This window comes from Trachurus trachurus (genome assembly GCF_905171665.1).
Source record: "Trachurus trachurus genome assembly, chromosome: 16".
In the NCBI taxonomy this organism is placed as follows: Eukaryota; Metazoa; Chordata; class Actinopteri; order Carangiformes; family Carangidae; genus Trachurus; species Trachurus trachurus.
In genome coordinates, this window is record NC_139902.1 from 28,623,751 (window position 1) to 28,640,828 (window position 17,078).

Sequence of the window (17,078 nt, forward strand, 5' to 3'; positions counted from 1 at the left end):
AAGACATCATGATCAAATGTAGGTGCAGCTCGGCTCAGGACAAACACGCTGCATTGAGATCCACCGGGTATTTCTGTCTTACATTTAGATTTAAACTTTTGCATCTGCGGTTATGGTAAAAAAACAAAAAAATATCCGAAACATTTCCTCTACGCGTGTTTGACAGATTCTTCTTGAGGTGAACTAAATGTCTGTCTGCTCCATCTAGGTAGCTGGAGCTGTCAAGACGTATCCCTCTGTGAGCACTGGGTTTGTTCAAGCTGCCAACAACCATGTTTTCACCTTGGCCGGGAACTGAGTGATTAAAAGGAACAATTCACTCCAGCGGCAGCTTCTCTAATAGCAACTTAAACGCAACATCGTTTTTCTGGTCCCATTCCACCATGTTGGCCGGCGTGGAAATGTTTTCCAGGGTTTGATTCCGACTAGATTTTGGGGGAACAACTGTTCACCACCTACACAACAACCTGTCTTCATCATCATGACATCAGTTAAAGGGATAGTAGCATTTTTTTTTAAAGTGGGGTTGTATGATGTACAAATAGCCCCTAAGTACTTTAATTACAGTAGAGGACTCTCTGCACTCCTCCCGTTAGCAACGCCAGCCCATAGCCCTGCCCAGAGATTTACAACATACAGTGTTGTGAACAGACCCAAAGAAACCGCCTATTTTCGTGGCCTAAAAGAGGTTTTACCTGAAAAAAAAAAACACAGTTCCATTGTTCGCTATAATATAATTTTTTCCAGCCCTTCAAAGTGCAGGAAAAACGCAGTTTTAATTTGGACCTAACCAACTCACGTATCCCTCCGCCCAGGGATGGCGCCCGCCGATCAGCAGTTGGTTAGCTCATACAACCCCACTTTAAAAAAAATGCTACTATCCCTTTAAGGCGATTCCCAGAGTCCCCATCTGGAAATGCAGATGCGCAGTAACTCGCTCATATCTGGTTAGTTAAACAGCAGATCTCTTGACTCTGAATTATCAATCCAGTTGGATTTCTTAATGTCCATCAACACCAGGTGATCGATTATTTGCACCAGCCTCCATTTGCAGGTTGTATTTGATAGAGTTACAGGAAGTTTAAAAGCTGCTCATTATATGCTCTTGAATCATTTGGTTTTAATATGAGACGGCCAGGTCCTTTTTACTTTGTATTTTTATCTACAGACAGAACCATGGCTGGTTTTCATCAGGTGTCCTCACATCTATTAATCCCTTGTTCTCAGCTTTGATAAAGTTTTGCTGTGAAGTGATTTTAACATTAATGTTTTGATGTTCGCTGCCCCTCTGGTTCCTCTTCTGCCTCGTGACTGTGAGATCTTCTAACGCTGCTGAATCAGTTGAGAGTCAAAGGTCCACAGGTCGTTGCATCTTTGAAATAATTCATGCACATGTACAGTTTCTTTGTTATTGTCAAACTGAGAACACAGATTTTTAATAATGTAAAGTTAATCAAAAACTGTCGGCCATTTAGTTTCTGTTTGTTTTTTGTTGTAGTTCTGTTACTATGCAGTCAACATTTATATGGAAGTTGGCAAAAAGAAAAAAAAATCATGATATTTCTGTTTCTATAGTTGCACTGCAATCTGGTTAATGTCCCACAGATGATCAACTGATGGCAACATCGTCTCCTGGAGACATATTAGAAAAATGAGCAGCATTACCCAGCAGATAATCGCCAGGATACGTTGCACTAACAACATATGTTTGATAGCGGCGGCATTTAGCTTAATGATCCTTTACAGTGCTTATTTGTCAGTATGATCTAGTAATTAATGTAACTCATCCTATTTGTTTATTTATTTTTATTTTATTTTTTACACATCTGTCTCTTTCCTGAGTGTGACATATGCTGGAAGGTCTTTGAGCTCTGGCACCCGCCCGTCTGTATTTCCTGATCCAAGAGCAGTTGCCCGCAGTTCGGACGACGGCCAAATGGAAACGAGTCTTGATCCGAGACCAGAGGTCATTTGGTTTTTCAGCCAAACATTTTAATCACCAGGTTTTGCTGTCGCTCTGCTTTTACTTTTTTTCGTTTCAGTAACACTTTAATTTACAGGCCACCAATAACGTGATAATGTAAAGAAATAGCCAAGAAATAACAAGTAATTGCGTCAATTTCATAGTAACGTTGAGAAATATAGCCAAGAAATAACAATTGATTGTGTAGAAATACCGCAGAAATGATAATTGGTGGAGAAAAATTCTGTCCTTTCCCAAAAAATTCTTGCCTTTATGAAAAACGTAACATTACTATGAAATTGACAGTTATTTCTTGGCTATTTCTTGACATTATCACATAATTAGCGGCCTGTAAATTAAAGGGTTAGTTTCTCCTTTTAGCCACATGTAGTCCCTGAGGAATAAAGGACACAGATGTGCATTTGACTGGCTGATTGACAGATTCCACAGTTGAAGTACGAAAAAGTTAAATATTAAATTGCGTTTCAATTAAATATTTGTTATGTGATGCAGGAGAGTGTGGGGAATTACTCCTGTCAATAGTTTGAGTGAACAGTGTTGTCCCTACCAATATTCAAGTTGCACAAAAGTTTGAAGTCAACTCATATGAGAAAATGCTGATGTGTCGTCTTGGACCTGGAGGCTGCATCTCCAAGACGACCAGCTTAGGCCTGCTGGCGTTTCATTGGCTGAGGGGGGTGGGGACTATCTGGAGGTTCACATGGCGAGAGCAGATTACTCTGCAGGAAGTTATCAGTGTCAGTCCAGAGGCAGCAGCAGGTACAGTACAGTCGGTAGTCAGCAGTCACTGTTAATGACCTGACATCACCAGCCCATACATGACTCAACAGTGGAGTAGCAGCGTGTTACTGTTGGTTTTAAGAAGAAGTGAGTCATATAGTTTGGTTTTAAGTTAATAAATCCTTTCCTTATGTTTTCTTTGTTCTAATCTTGGTAACACTTTATAATAAGTACACACTATTAGGTCTGAATAAATAGTGAATTCTTCATTTATAACGCATTAATACTCATTAGTATGTAGTTTATAAATACAGTTAGTGCTTATCAATGATGAACTGTGTTTATAAACTACATATTAATGAGTATGCATGTTATAAATGATGAATTCAGTATTTAATGCTTAATAGTGTGTACTTTATGTTTAGATACAGATGTTATGTTCTGCATTAAACTCTTTTTGGTTTGGATGAGCTGTTGTCCTTGTTGTGTTTGAGACTGAACCTCTTCCACAGATGTGAGTTTAGTGAAGCACTTATTATACTGAAAATAGAAATAACATTAAATTATCCTGCAGAATTAGTTTCAAGTGTGTTTGGATTCACTTGTCTTATTTTAGATCTGCGTCAAGCCTTCAGTGTGCAGCAGACAGCGGCGTGAGACACCTGGAGTTAAAAATTAATGTGACTCATCCTCAGATGTTTTGTATTTTATCATCAGTGCAGAGAATTTACTTTTTTTTTCCTAACCGGTCTTAACCAGAGCTGTGTGTTTATCTGAAGACAGAAACTCTGATTCCTCTGTTGCTCTGGCTGACGTCTCTTTGTTAGCATCAACATTTTTAAGAAGTAACGAACTGACAGCTACACAAACATGGCCAGTTTGCCACAGGGCTACATGTTTAAAAATGCATATTTGTAATTTTTACAAGTTAAATTCATCACAAATTAAAAGAAATACAATGTTTTCTCCATGTCTCTCTTTCTCCGCTCTAATGAAATCATACAGAGCTGTGAACTCAAAACTGTGAATGTGCCAAAAAATGTGTTTTGCAAACTAAAATATTCATCATAAAACTTTGAACTTTTGAAAATATTTTCTGACATCTTGTTACAGCATATGAACATATTTTTGTGAAACAGTGTGTTGTGTCTGTGCATGAATGTATTGGCTCAGAACTGGATGTGTGTGAAACTGATCAGCTGATCGGTCGGTGCAGAATAAATAGCTCCTGTTTGAGTGACATCTGATTTGTCCAACTCAGATATTCAACTGACTTTCTAATTTTTGTTTTTTATGGGATTTGTTTTCATTAATGACGAAGGTTTCTGAGCCTCAGACAATCTTTTTTTTTTGTTTTGTTTTTTTGTGTCTAAGATTTTTAATCATTCCAACATTTTGTAAATAGCGAAACATCCCACTGAGTTTTTAGTGCCGTTCAAGAACATTACAACGTGCGTGATTAAACAATTACAACAATCAGGTGCTAATGAACAACAACATAATGTGTAAGCTTAGCTGAAGTCATTAATCTGATTATTGGTTAATTGAAACAGCTGTGAAGGGGAAATGAAACGAGGAGGGGGATGGTACCTTCAGAGTATTTATTTTATTATTATGACTTGAGTATTTATCAACTAAAGAGACGATGGAAAGAAGTGAAGTGATGTAGTATTTTGTCCATGTTTATGTTGTTTATACATTTTTTCAACTTTATATTTTTTTACAAGAAGCAGCAGCTATCTAAATTAAGTAGTTTCATATTGCTACATAAGGGTGTGTCCCAGTTATACAGTGTATATGTTCAATAACACAAATGTATCACACAAAACACATGACACAGGATATTCCCCACAAAGATTATACAGTCTAATCAAAAACTATCAACAGGAGTTAATAATAATAAAACTGCAAAACTGCAGAGTGTTGTATTGCACATTAGTTTCAGTGATGTGCTCCTAATTAACTACCGATATAACAGACTCTGTGTGCAGAGTTTCCTTTTGGTTGCAGCGCTCACCTGGGAACTGTGCATGTAACACCATTACATACTTTACTATACACGCCTGTAACATAAACATGTTTTTTAATAGTGTTTAAATATGATCATATGTCATTATAACAGCCCACCCCCCAAAGCTCCTCTTACACATGCAAATACACAAACACACTGAGGTTATATGATGAAGATGTTTTCTTAATTTGCAGCGAGTTTCAAAGTTGCAGTTCATTATCGTCTAAGGGACAACAATATACATTATTTAGTTATTTTGGGGCATTTGACTTTATTTTGAAAGGACAGTGAGAGATAGAGAGAGAGGATGGCATGCAGCAAATGGACTCGAACCCTAAGCTATAGGACCATGCAGGTCCATATAACACCCACTCTACTCTACTGTACAGTATGGATGCTCTTGTGTATAACTGCACTCCTCCTCCTGTGATGTGATCTAATATCTACGATGCCTTGCTCCAGCTGCTGCTGTGTTTGTTTTTCTCTTTCCTGTTGAATCTTCTTTGGATTTTTATTTTTTCTTTGCGACAGAACAAAAAATTTCAATTAAATGCACAATTTAATATTTTGCAGCAGCGCTAACTACTGTAAAGGCCTGCGCTCCCACACACATTAGGCAGTATATTATGTGCAGCTTGAGCCATTAGCCTAAAGGTACTTCATTTCCACCGCAACATTACGGGAGTGATTTGTAAAGTAGATAAACTGTTGATAGGCCGAGATCTCAGCAGTAATTACATCATGTTTTATAGTACATAATCCCTGAGAAAATGATGAGAAGCTGGATGAAAGTGTGCATCAATCAAATATAACAAACCCAATTATTGTCAGCCCTCCCTCCTTTTCCTTGCTGCTCACAGCCATCACACATCTCCCCATGACTCAGTCCTGATATGGTAATTACAACCGTGGAGAGTCTTTCCTAATAACGGCAATCCAATCACTTCACAGCACGTGCGGAAGGAAAGAAAGCCCAAGATAAATAATGACAACCCGCAATTTGCTTGATATTGTTATTTTTACGCTTGCCTCCTCAATAACAGGATCATAAATGGCTTTAATTTGCCTCACTGCTGCACAACCCCCCCTCCTCCTCCAACCCCCCCACTGTCGCTGCTCTCACATGGACCACAGTCTGTAGGAGTGAAGGCGTGCACCCACTGAAGGCCACAAGTGACCTCAGATTGTTATGCAAATTTTAATTAACTGGATTTTTTTTTAATTATTAATGTTTGTGACACAAAGGAAATGATAAAGTTTTTAGGAAATATGTTAAATGTTAGATGGGAGAATTAATTCCCACTGTTCAGTACAGGACTCGTGGGTAATTAGCTTAGCTTAGCATAAAGACTGCAGAGAAGAGGAGAGAATACACGTAGAAACTTACTAAGTAATGAAAGGTTTCTGACCTGAAAGCCTCTGGTTTTTAACCCGGGGACTGGGGAGTGTGTTAATCCAGACTTGATAGGATTAACACCCCGCCCCCCAACAGCCCTCAAAGAACTATTTGCCAGTGATTGAATTTGACTTTGACGTTGATTGACCCGTCACAACCCTGCTCGCCACCCCGACAAGTTGTTATTGGCCACTGACTAAATTAAAAGCATCAAAAGAAGAAGATAAAAAAAAAATAAAAAATGAATTTTCTCTATCCATTTGCCTGCTCAGCTTTATATCATTGTCCAAATTGCCTTGCTCCAATAAGTCAAATAGGTCCAATTTGTGCCTGAAATACCTCCAAAAGGCACAATAATAACTATAACAGCCCTTGAGCTCCTGTCAAGCAGATCTGTTTCCATGACAACTGAACAAACTAAGTGACACGGTTAAAACTGCTGTTAAAAAAAAAGAAGAAAAAAAAAGGTCTAGATCAGTGTTTTTCAACCTTGGGGTCGGGAGCCCACGTGGGGTCGCCTGAAATTCAAACGGGGTCGCCTGAAATGTCTTGTATTTGATACTCCAAAAAATTACTGATAAAAATATATTTTTTAACTAACTAATTTAAAACACCACACACAATCTTAAACAAAAGTTTTATATACTTTAACTTTCTCAAATATAAATTGAGTTCAAATAAAATGCAGCATATTAAAATATCTGAGCTGGCGCATCTTGAACCACTGGTCTAGATGTTGTTTCATTGCATCTACACTTGCACTTTTTTTTAATCATTTTGCAAAAGTCTTGGTTTAATATGATATAATAATATGTCGTCTAAAGGAATAATTAGTAATAAACTGCTTCTTCTCAAAGTCCCGTCTGGATTCCTGGGGATTGGGACAGACATTGATTGGATTCAGCAGAAACTATGAGTCAGTCAGTCAGTCCGTTTCACCACCAAACTGGAGCCGTCCTCACTCCTCCAGTGGACTGGCAGTGAGGGACTGCAGTGCTTTGGGCTACTCTACTTCCCCTGAGTGGCAGGAAGTGCTCGGAGAAGAAAAGGGCATCTCAGGAGAAGCACTGAGGAATTTTTCAAGAGGAAAAAGCTTAAAAATAATGACATCTTTGGAGGGAGCCTGTCATGGCTGAGAGCCGCTCCAGCCCTCTATAATTGGTCCCCACATATAAAGCACCATTACAATATGATTTAGGTATAAACACTCATTTAAAGCTGCAGTGTTTGATATAGGCTACACACACTGTTGGTCCGGGCTAAAGGTTTCTGCTGCTGCTGCTGTTGTTTTAAAGAATTCATTACCCACAAATCCTGCTGGATAACAGGAGTGAGGTGCACAGAGCAGCAGTATATTCATCAGCTGTGTGTGTCAGTGTGTGTTTGATACCAGAGAAGAGCTCATTGATACCAGTCTGACTCGATGTCCCAATCACAGGCTGCTGCACAGGATAAAACCCACACAGACCTGGACTAGCAGCTAAAGCTTCAACTTCCAGTTCACTCCAGGTCGAACTGATAACATTTATTTTTATGTTTTCTTTCATTGGCTATGGATGCAAATGGATATAGACACCAGATATACTGATGCTAGTGAGAAAACACAACAGGCTTTCATTTGGCTGAAATTGAGAGAATAAAAGAAACTGAAGATCACTGGGTTTACAATCTAACCCACATACAGGTGCATCTCAATACATTAGAATATCATGGAAAAGTTTATTTATGTCAGGAATTAAATTCAAAAAGTGAAACTTATACATTAAATATAGATCCATTACACACAGAATGAATCATGTCATGTCTTTATTTATTTAATTCCTAAAACCTGAAATTCAGCATCTTAAAAAAGCATTTTTAATATGGAAATATTCTCCTTCTGAAAAGTATGTCCATTTATAAACACTCAATACTTGTTGGGGGTGATTTAACTTGAACTACTGGAAATTTACTTTTTCATGATATTCTAATTTATTGAGATGCCCCGCTATTTAATTTATCAATGGACAGGTGGTAATCTGGTCACATGGTCAGGCACCAGGCCATGTCACACAATGCAACATGGAAGTAAAATGTAGAAGCTAATAAACGAGAAAAGAAGAACACAAAATAATAAATACAATGAGAAGGGAAGAGTACGGTACTGTACCAGGATGGTGGAGACGATGAGGGATCGATTGGACAGGGAGTCAGAGACGTTGGTCGTCTTCCCCTTCTGGTTGTCCGTCATGTTGAGGCCACTTGGAGGATCCCAGGTACCGATCTGTGAAAACAAACACCAGACATTAGTTTAACAGACTTTACAGTGTCAAGAATATGGTAAAATACAAAACGAAGAGCAATATACCAGACAGATGTTATGTGACAGTGTTGTTGAGCTCAATTACTCCACAATTTAAATTCTAATATTCAGCTCTCTTACTTCAGGGCTCTTCTGTAATTTCTATTTCTCATGAAAAGACTGAGAATACAACGACCAAGAAAACAACATTTTCTAAAGAGAGATGAAGCAAAATATGCAGAAACCAGAGGATCACTCACTTTCAGTCTGATATCTGAAAAGATTGTTAACCAAAGCAGCGACTCATTTTGTTTTTTCTGGTTATAAAAGTAAATTGCTGCAGTGCAAAAAAAGAAAAAAAAAGTACCAAAAAAAGGGGGGGGGGGGAAGTGACGAACAGGGACATTAAGTGCAATGTCGAGATTCGGGGGGATTACGGAGGATTACTCAGGATTACGTATCAAAGTCTCTGCAGGCTCCTGTGATTTATGATCACACTCCACACTTTTCTCTGCATCGATCCACAGAGGGAAAAACTCCCCGACGCAGTGAGAAACACCACTCTGAGAGGGTCGCATGGGAAAACTCAGGGTGGAAGTTTAATGGTAATGCATGTCAGCCATCTTGGAAATGGCAGCCATGTCTTAAAATTTTGAATGGTTAATGTGATGTCCATGGAGGTTTAACGCCGGGTTCACACCGGACGCCGAAGCGCCGCGAATAGCCGCGGAACGGAGACCGCTTCCCTTCGGCGCCCAAGTTAACAGGTTCTGTAGTTCAGACCAGAGGCGACGCGCCGCAAAGCGCCGCGATTGCTCGCGCCGTGCATTTATCGTTTCGGCGTCTGTTCTATTTTGTGCGCGAGCCGCGAGCAATCGCGTCAATCTTGGCAGGAAGTCACACATGAAACAACGAGAGAATCCGGTCAATTTTCAAAATAAAACACTTTTCAAAATAAAATACAGCGATTGACAAATGCGACGTATTTATATTTGTCAGACTCTCAACAGAGAGGGAGAGAGATGAAAACACACACACAGGATAGGGAGACACGGAGTGGGCTGGCTGCAGGGAGGAGGAGGGGGGGTCAAAAAACACACAAACAAACAGGGAAAGAGAGAGAGAGAGAGAGAGGCAGAGACGAGTTGTTGTCAAGTGAAGGACGACGTGAAATTAATCTTGGAAGTGAAGTACAGGGAGTTGTGTGACCCACAGCACACGGTGTTATAATTATATGAGGTTATTTACTTATCCATGATGTAAAAAACACAGCTCTGAATGTGAGTGAACAACAGCTGAGGAGCAGAGGCGCTCGCGACCGCCGCGGAGAAATCAGCGTCTGGTGTGAACTGGAGGGACGCGGCTCGCGCGCGAATTTCGCGGCGCTTCCGCGTCCGGTGTGAACCTGGCGTAACACTTGTATCCTCTCCTTGTTTGAGAAAGCCCAGAAGAAGAATCCAGACTTATTTTGGAAGCCTGAGCATGATGTTGTGTTGTTTTTTTAAAAGGTGGATTCATTGATGAAGCCTGGACATTGAGACAGAAAACATTATACCCCACATAAAACCATGAATTAGCTACTTATATATATCTTGGAAGCTTGTCTATCTTTTTTTTGTTTGTTTTTTATTTTCTTTCTTGAATGTATGTTGTTAATGCTTAGTGTCTTAAAAGCCCATGTGGCCTGGGCAAAAAAAAAAGTGCATGCCACTTAAAAGCCCAGTGTGTAAAATGGGGGTAAAACCGTGACATCAAACTTTCAGATTCTAGTTTACAACCTCACCCCTCCTGTCGGCAAAGTGACGGTGGCCTCCGAGGACAAAAAACTGGCAGTAATTTAGGGGCATGGAGCGATGAGGTGAAGATCTAAACCATTTTACGATATGTCTGCTGTTCCCTACTCCTTCCGCCTTCTTCTTCGTTTCTTTGGTTTATTTATGAATGCAAAACTCTTGAAACGTGCTCTCTGGTTGGCTGGATTTCCCAAGATGGCGACACTCTAGAGCAAGACCCTTGCTAGATGAATATATGAAAGAAAAATTATAAGGCTACGAAAACCAAACAAACTTAAATTATACACTTATACTAATATATTCATGGGTAGTATGTTCAGATTTTGCCAAAAAAAAATTGCCAATTATTACACATTGGACCTTTAAATAAACAAATCAATCAATCAATCAGTGAATCCTCTGCTTTAAAAAATAACAAGTCAAACACCACAGCAGAAATAGCTGTTGTGTTTTTCCTCTCCGTTTGATAGTTTGATGAAGGGCAGGCCGAAAGACTCGAGCCTTTTGGGTCTATAAACTTTACATGTCCTTATTATGAATCCTTTAATAGCGTGTGACTGATGACTCCTTTACAGCTGCGATTTACTGTCTCCTAATGGCCACCTCCAGCGCCATAACGCTCCGTGTCACACAGCTAAAACTTGGGTCTTTTTTTTTATGACAATGACATTGAGTTCAGTGAACTTCAGTGGCCTCGCTCCTCATGATGATGATGTGGTCGAAGCAGATCCAACGAGCGTCTTACGAATCACTAGAAATGAAGTGAAGATGCTATGCAACCCCACACAGCCCTGAGCGTCACTAGAAGACGAAACCGAAAACACTCCACTCCGGCCCACGCCAGCCACACGTTTCCTCAGGGCTCCTCCGATGCCCCCGCGCTGAGGGCCCTCAGATAGGCTTTGTAATTGCAAATCAACTTTTTAATTCAGGCTTCATGAGGCTGGAGGGCTTTTATTAATAGAGTAAATTATTCATGGAGGTGCAGGCACACACACACAGCAAACCCAGAACAGAGGTCAGGAGCTGCAGAGAGGCAGAGCACCGGTGAGGACGCTGGAGTGTGAAGTGTTAGCAGTTGCATGTGAGAATATTATTCCTCTCTCTCAGCGGTGGCGGGGCGGCAGGTTTTTCTTTTCCTTCCCACTGATAATCTCATGCATCTTAAATTGCCCGCAGAATACATCCCTGGGAAAAGAGGAAAAAAGATATACACCTATTTATACGAGCGCACAAACACACGCCGAGCTAAATGCCATGACATGCGGCGATGCATTCATGTCACCTGGTGTTAGGTAGGTGTTTGTATTTCAGTCAAATCCAGTGGATGGCTGCTGTCAGAGCTACAGCTGCTGAGCGTCCGTCCACGTGAGGCTGCAGCAGCAGGAGATTGTAAAGAACCTGAAGTGACGTGAAGTGAAGTGAAGTGAAGTGGAGTGAAGCCCGTGTCGGTGTGTTGTGTTCATGTTCACACAAACACACACACACACAGAGCTCTACAGTGTTTGTCTTTGCAGGATGAATGTGAGGACATGTTTGGAACAACACCAGCAGTGTGAGAGGAAACAGCTCCCTTATTCATTTCAGTGACACTTCAACAATGGTGCAGCAGCTTCACAGAGGGGAAAAAAAATGGAGGAAGTAGGATCATCTAACAGAGCTGTGAGCTGTCCAATCAAACACAAGCAGGGACAGTATCTACATTATAGCTCCACATTTTACACTAACCATCACTGGGTCACTTGCATTCGATTCATCTATTACGTAAATCAGATTTTTAGCAAATCCAGATTGTATCTAGGGCTGCACAATTAATCGAATTTTAATCACGATCACGATTTTGGCTGCCACGATTAAATTAAGATGATCGTCACGATTATTAACATGTAAAAAAACAGGCTGTGCTGCATCAAATCAAGCGCTTTCTCAACCAGTAGTCCGCCAACCACCAGGGGGCAGACGAGAGGTTAGGGCTCCATGAAGCTGCCTAAATAACAAGCGAGTGCATCCTCCCTTTACATGTTGTTTACAGTCCAGAGTGTGTGTCCCGGCCGGTCAGTCGGCACCTTCAAATGCTGCCGTACTGTCACCTCCTGCGCCCGGTGTTACGTCTCACTCATAGACTGTATGGATCTCACTCTGACGTGAGAGTGAGACGATGTCGGCAGCAGACGGTGACAGTAGACATGACGTGTGTCTGTCTGGTCAGTCAGCACCTCAGGCTGTCTACTGTCGCCGTCTCGCTCTGGATCGGATCGAGGTCGGGCTGCGGGGTGGTCTCAAAGCTGGACCGAGACCCCGTCACCCCACGCGGCCGTTTTGGTGTTAATTACATACGTCGTGTAAATAAAACGTTCCGACCGTGATCATAACGGCCGGTAACGGCGATCTATGGCCGTTTTGGTGGCAGCACAGTTGAGCCAGGCCAACCTGCTGGACGCTGCCTGTGTGAAAACACTTGGTCTGTTCATTAAATGTTTTTAATTCGTTCCAAATTGCTGCTGAACCACCCGTGCTGTGCTTTGGTCCATGCTAGACAGACTCTTGCCCACACATCTCTGTATCATTGATGGCAAAAATTAATTTTTACCTATAGCCTACTTTGAAATTACATTTCAGAGCCTGTACTTTCTTACTTTTATTTGAGTAAAGGAGTTGAATCAGCAGCTACTTCTACCAGATTTATTTTTTATTTTTTGGTTTTTTACACAAGTATCTGTATGCTACTGTACAGAATGACACCTCTGCACTCTGCAATGGCATTTATTTTTCGCTAGCCCTTTGTCTTGGGTAAATTTTATTTTAGGCTATTATTTATTTTTATTTTATGTTTTATTTTGAACTGAAAGCCTTGTTCACATAGCCTATTGTTTGTTTCAAATAGAGAGTGCAATAAAAACATGTTTTATCTAACATAATGTATAATCGTGATTAATAATCGTGATTTCAATATCGACAAAAATAATCGTGATTATCATTTTGGCCATAATCGTGCAGCCCTAATTGTATCTAGTCTGATTTTTTGACTTTTTTCTGAACAGTCAAAAACAACATGAGATCTGAGTCTTAGAAACCTGATTCAATCCACAAATGGAGACGGTTTCAAATGTGATTCTAATCTGATTTATAGAGATCAGTCCACATGTACCCAGATACTTTTGCAAACAGAAGTTTTCCCTCCTCCATTAAAAAAAAAAATCACCGCCACACCAGCACGTTTAAGGCAGGCTGCGATAAAAACACATTGCCCAATCAGAGCATAGTATAGAAGTAAAAAAGTGTACTTCCGGTCTGATCTTTGTTTACTATATACTTCCAATGTAGACGCACATCCACTGCGCTCAAGTGACACCATAGCGGCGCGCATTCAGTGCAACATGCCTGCAGTAAGCGCACAGCATGTCATGTGATAAGGATTAACCAATGAGCTCTGCCGACCTGCTTCTCCAGCAGTGACATGCTACCTGGCTCTGTCTTAAAAGTCAGCAGCAGCTCACTCCCCTGGTCCAGCCCCCTGTGCAACCAAGAACTCTGTTGTCCTTCTCCACCCAAAACATATAACTCTACCGCCCAGAAGGAGTTCTATGAAGGTCCAAAGTTTTTAAGGCCTTAAAGTTTTTAAGGACCAAAAACGCCATTTAGGTTTGGATGACGAGACCCAGACTCATAGAAAGTAGACAGTAGTCTTTTTTCAGCCGTTTGCATTCACATGGACATTGTCTCACTCTAAACGTCTCAGTTGCTCAAATAGGATTTTAAAGTGTCTTCTGCATCTGCGTGAACACAAATAACGTCAACGTAGTTTCGGAGAGACGGAAGTTAATTCAAGGTGCGTTAAATGGCCGACACCCGTTCAAGAAGTTGTAGAAAACAGTCCAAACCCGATGCAACCCCGCAACAAACCATGGACTGATGGCTAGGACCATTTTGTATGTTTGCTTATTTGTTTCTGGGCATGGACTGTTACCATAGAAGTTAAAGCAGATATCAGCTTCACGGCCGTTTCGGCTAATGCTGCGTTCAAGGCAGGCTTTTGAAACCGTAAGTTACAGCTTCAAGTCACAACTACGACTTGGTAGCGTTCCAGGTAACCCGTAGCTCGTGTTTTTACCATCCTGTTGTCTGTGAAAGTTCCCTATAACGGCCACTCGTAACTTCCGACCCGTGAACTCGTACCAGATCGAACTGGTATGACTTCACAGGAAGGAAAAACACAAAGTACGAGTTTCTTTGAACGCACCATGAGTTAGCAGCCCCCGCCCTTGTCAGGCATCAATTGGTCCTCGTGCTACGTCACCACATTCACGCGCATCCCTTGGCTGCACACACAGCCCTTCATGCCGTTCTCTCTCCTCATTGGATAACACTTGTATCCCACAAGGAAAATTTTCTCCTCGGGTTACAGCAGAGCAGAGTGACGGAGAGACTCGTGTTTAGGCTGAAATACTTCATGTAAGTGATTGCTGACGGAAAATAGGACTATTTAGGACTTATATTAACAAAAACATTCCACTGATATCTGCTTTAATGTGGATAAGACACAGGGAATATGGACACAATATCTACTGTGGACTTTCAATCAGTGAGACTGGATTCTGATCAGATCTGAACAAAGCCTATAACATTAACCAACCATATATTTCATCTTCTTACTGGTGACTCAAACAACATGTTTCCACCACCAACAGCCGGTTGGTTTCCTTTATTCATTTCTTTATTTTATTTCTAAATGTCCCATAACTGTCAGCGTCCTCCTCCCTCTTTCTACGTCTGCCCTTATTATGCTCAGAGAGGCGAGGAAACATGAGAGAGTTCTGAGTAAAATAAGAAAAACAGCTTGAGTTCCTGGCAAGCTTTGAAATCAATCTGATTTGTCACACACACAAACACACAGACAGACAGAGTGTGCTGTCAGCTACAGTAGCTCCGTCTAATGTCTGCACTGTTAGCTTCAAACAAAAAAACAAAAAAGACTTTCCATCTGTCTGATTCACACAAAAAAACAAAAATGAGGCAGAATCTCCGTCCGTCGTGTCGTCGAGTGCGAGCACTTTTGGAGTCGCATGGCAACAAACCACCGGCATCTTTGTGAGGAACCACTTGGTGCAAACGCTGAGATGAAATGTCACATTTAGAAATATGATGATGCGACTCGGCTTTCTGTGTGTCAAGTTTTTTTTCCCCCACTTTCTTTAACGGTGCTTCTCCTACGAGGACTCTCTCTGCCCGGCTCATTCACACAAGAGGACTTTGATTATAACCATCAATAAGTCTCTAGAAGAGCGTGTGGATGTTAAACCTGACTATTAGTATTTCACTGATGAGACCGAGGTCGATTTAAATGTTACACAACCGTTCAAATGTCCTCGTCGTGCATGTTAACACCGTGTTCCCGTTCTGTTTGTGCAAATGCAGATTGTAATGTCCCTCTCTCTAACAAAAATCTTCATAATTTAAATGTGACATTTGGCCTCGTCCCAGCGGCTCACGCCCGCCGAGTACCACCGAGGCGAAGTCCTGAATGTCAATCTGGACCTCAGTCACACGTCGAGCCCTTTTTTTCCTCCCCTGTGTAATTCTGATTTGAACTTGAATGCACTTTTTAAATTGATGGTGAACTTGAGGTTTGATCCTCGTGTATTCCTCTGATGAATACGATCCAATTCATTTGCATTACGATACACAGCTCTTATTGGGGCTTTGTCGTTTCATTACAAGTCTTACGAGGGTTATTCAGGTCAGAGAGTTCATGTGGAGGAGCGGCCGTGCACACAGGCAGCAGATAAATATAAAACCAGTGAGACGGTGTCGTGAACTGTGACACTGAGACCTTTCTGACATTTAAGAAAGGTGTCTCAGTTACTAAACACTGTTGATGCTCTGAAACCTGCAAATATAAAGGATCTCAGTGATCCACAGCAGGTAAAACATCTTTAACTCTCCTGTTGTCCGTCTGTTCCCTTCCTCCATCCTTCCTTCCTTTTTCCCTTCATCCTTACTTCTTCTTCCTACCTCTTTTGATCCAATTGACCTGATCTGTTCCCTCCCTCCATCTATCTTTCCTTCCTTTTCCCCTTCCTTCTTTCCTCACTTCTTTCCCTTCTTCCTTCCTAGAATTAATCTGTTCCCTCCCTCATCTTTATTTCCTTCCTTTTTCCCTTCCTTCTTTCCACAATCCTTTTTTCCTCCCTCCCTTCCCTCCCTTCATCCTTACTTCTTCCTTCCTTTTTGACCCAATCTGTTCCCTCACTTCATCTATCATTCCTTCCTTTTCCCCTTCCTTCTTCCCTCCCATCTTTCCCTTTGTCCTTCCTTCCTTCTCTTCTTCCTTCCTTCCTGCCTTCCTTCCTACCTACCTTCCTTCCTTCCTTGACCCAGGAGGACAGCAGGAGGGTTAAGTATCTAAACCATCCAAGTCCACTGACTCTGGATTCAACTTAAAAAAACAAAAAAACAAACAAACTGAACTCTGCTGAAAAGTAAATTTAGGAATAAAAAGTCATGGAGCTGCAGTTTTTCAACTGTTGGTGTCTGTAGCTGACTTAGCACTACGCTAATTGAACACAAGGAGGAGCCTGTCAGCGCAGAGGAGACAGGAGGCGACCGTTGTTTTTAGAGAGTTTAAGCCTCCTCACAATGACACCGCCTTTTTTTCTTTTAGCCAAAAGTCAAAACCTTTCAAACCTATTATTTACCACTTCACTGCAATTAGTTCACGTTAGAAATCTGATGTCAATACAACCCAAACTGAAATATAATGTCCAGTCTCTTGAGTATAGGCCTAAATATCGACCGACCTGCTCAGTCTGTTTTGTGGTACATGGAATCAAGTCGTCCCCAAAGAATTGATTGTTTTAAAGAAAAACTTAAATTACCCAGACCAAGTGATCGCA

General features: G+C 41.1%; 1 protein-coding gene across 2 annotated transcripts in view; it reads right to left on the minus strand.

Moving 5' to 3' along the window:
• Window positions 1-17,078, minus strand: part of grik2 (glutamate receptor, ionotropic, kainate 2) — a gene marked incomplete at both ends in the record, with an annotated part of 312,879 nt that overhangs the window by 91,918 nt on the left and 203,883 nt on the right. For both annotated transcript variants that reach the window (XM_083989928.1, XM_083989929.1), the window contains one exon: window positions 8,261-8,374. In XM_083989928.1, the coding sequence (XP_083846054.1) occupies window positions 8,261-8,374 (114 nt within the window). The remainder of the gene's footprint in view (window positions 1-8,260; window positions 8,375-17,078) is intronic.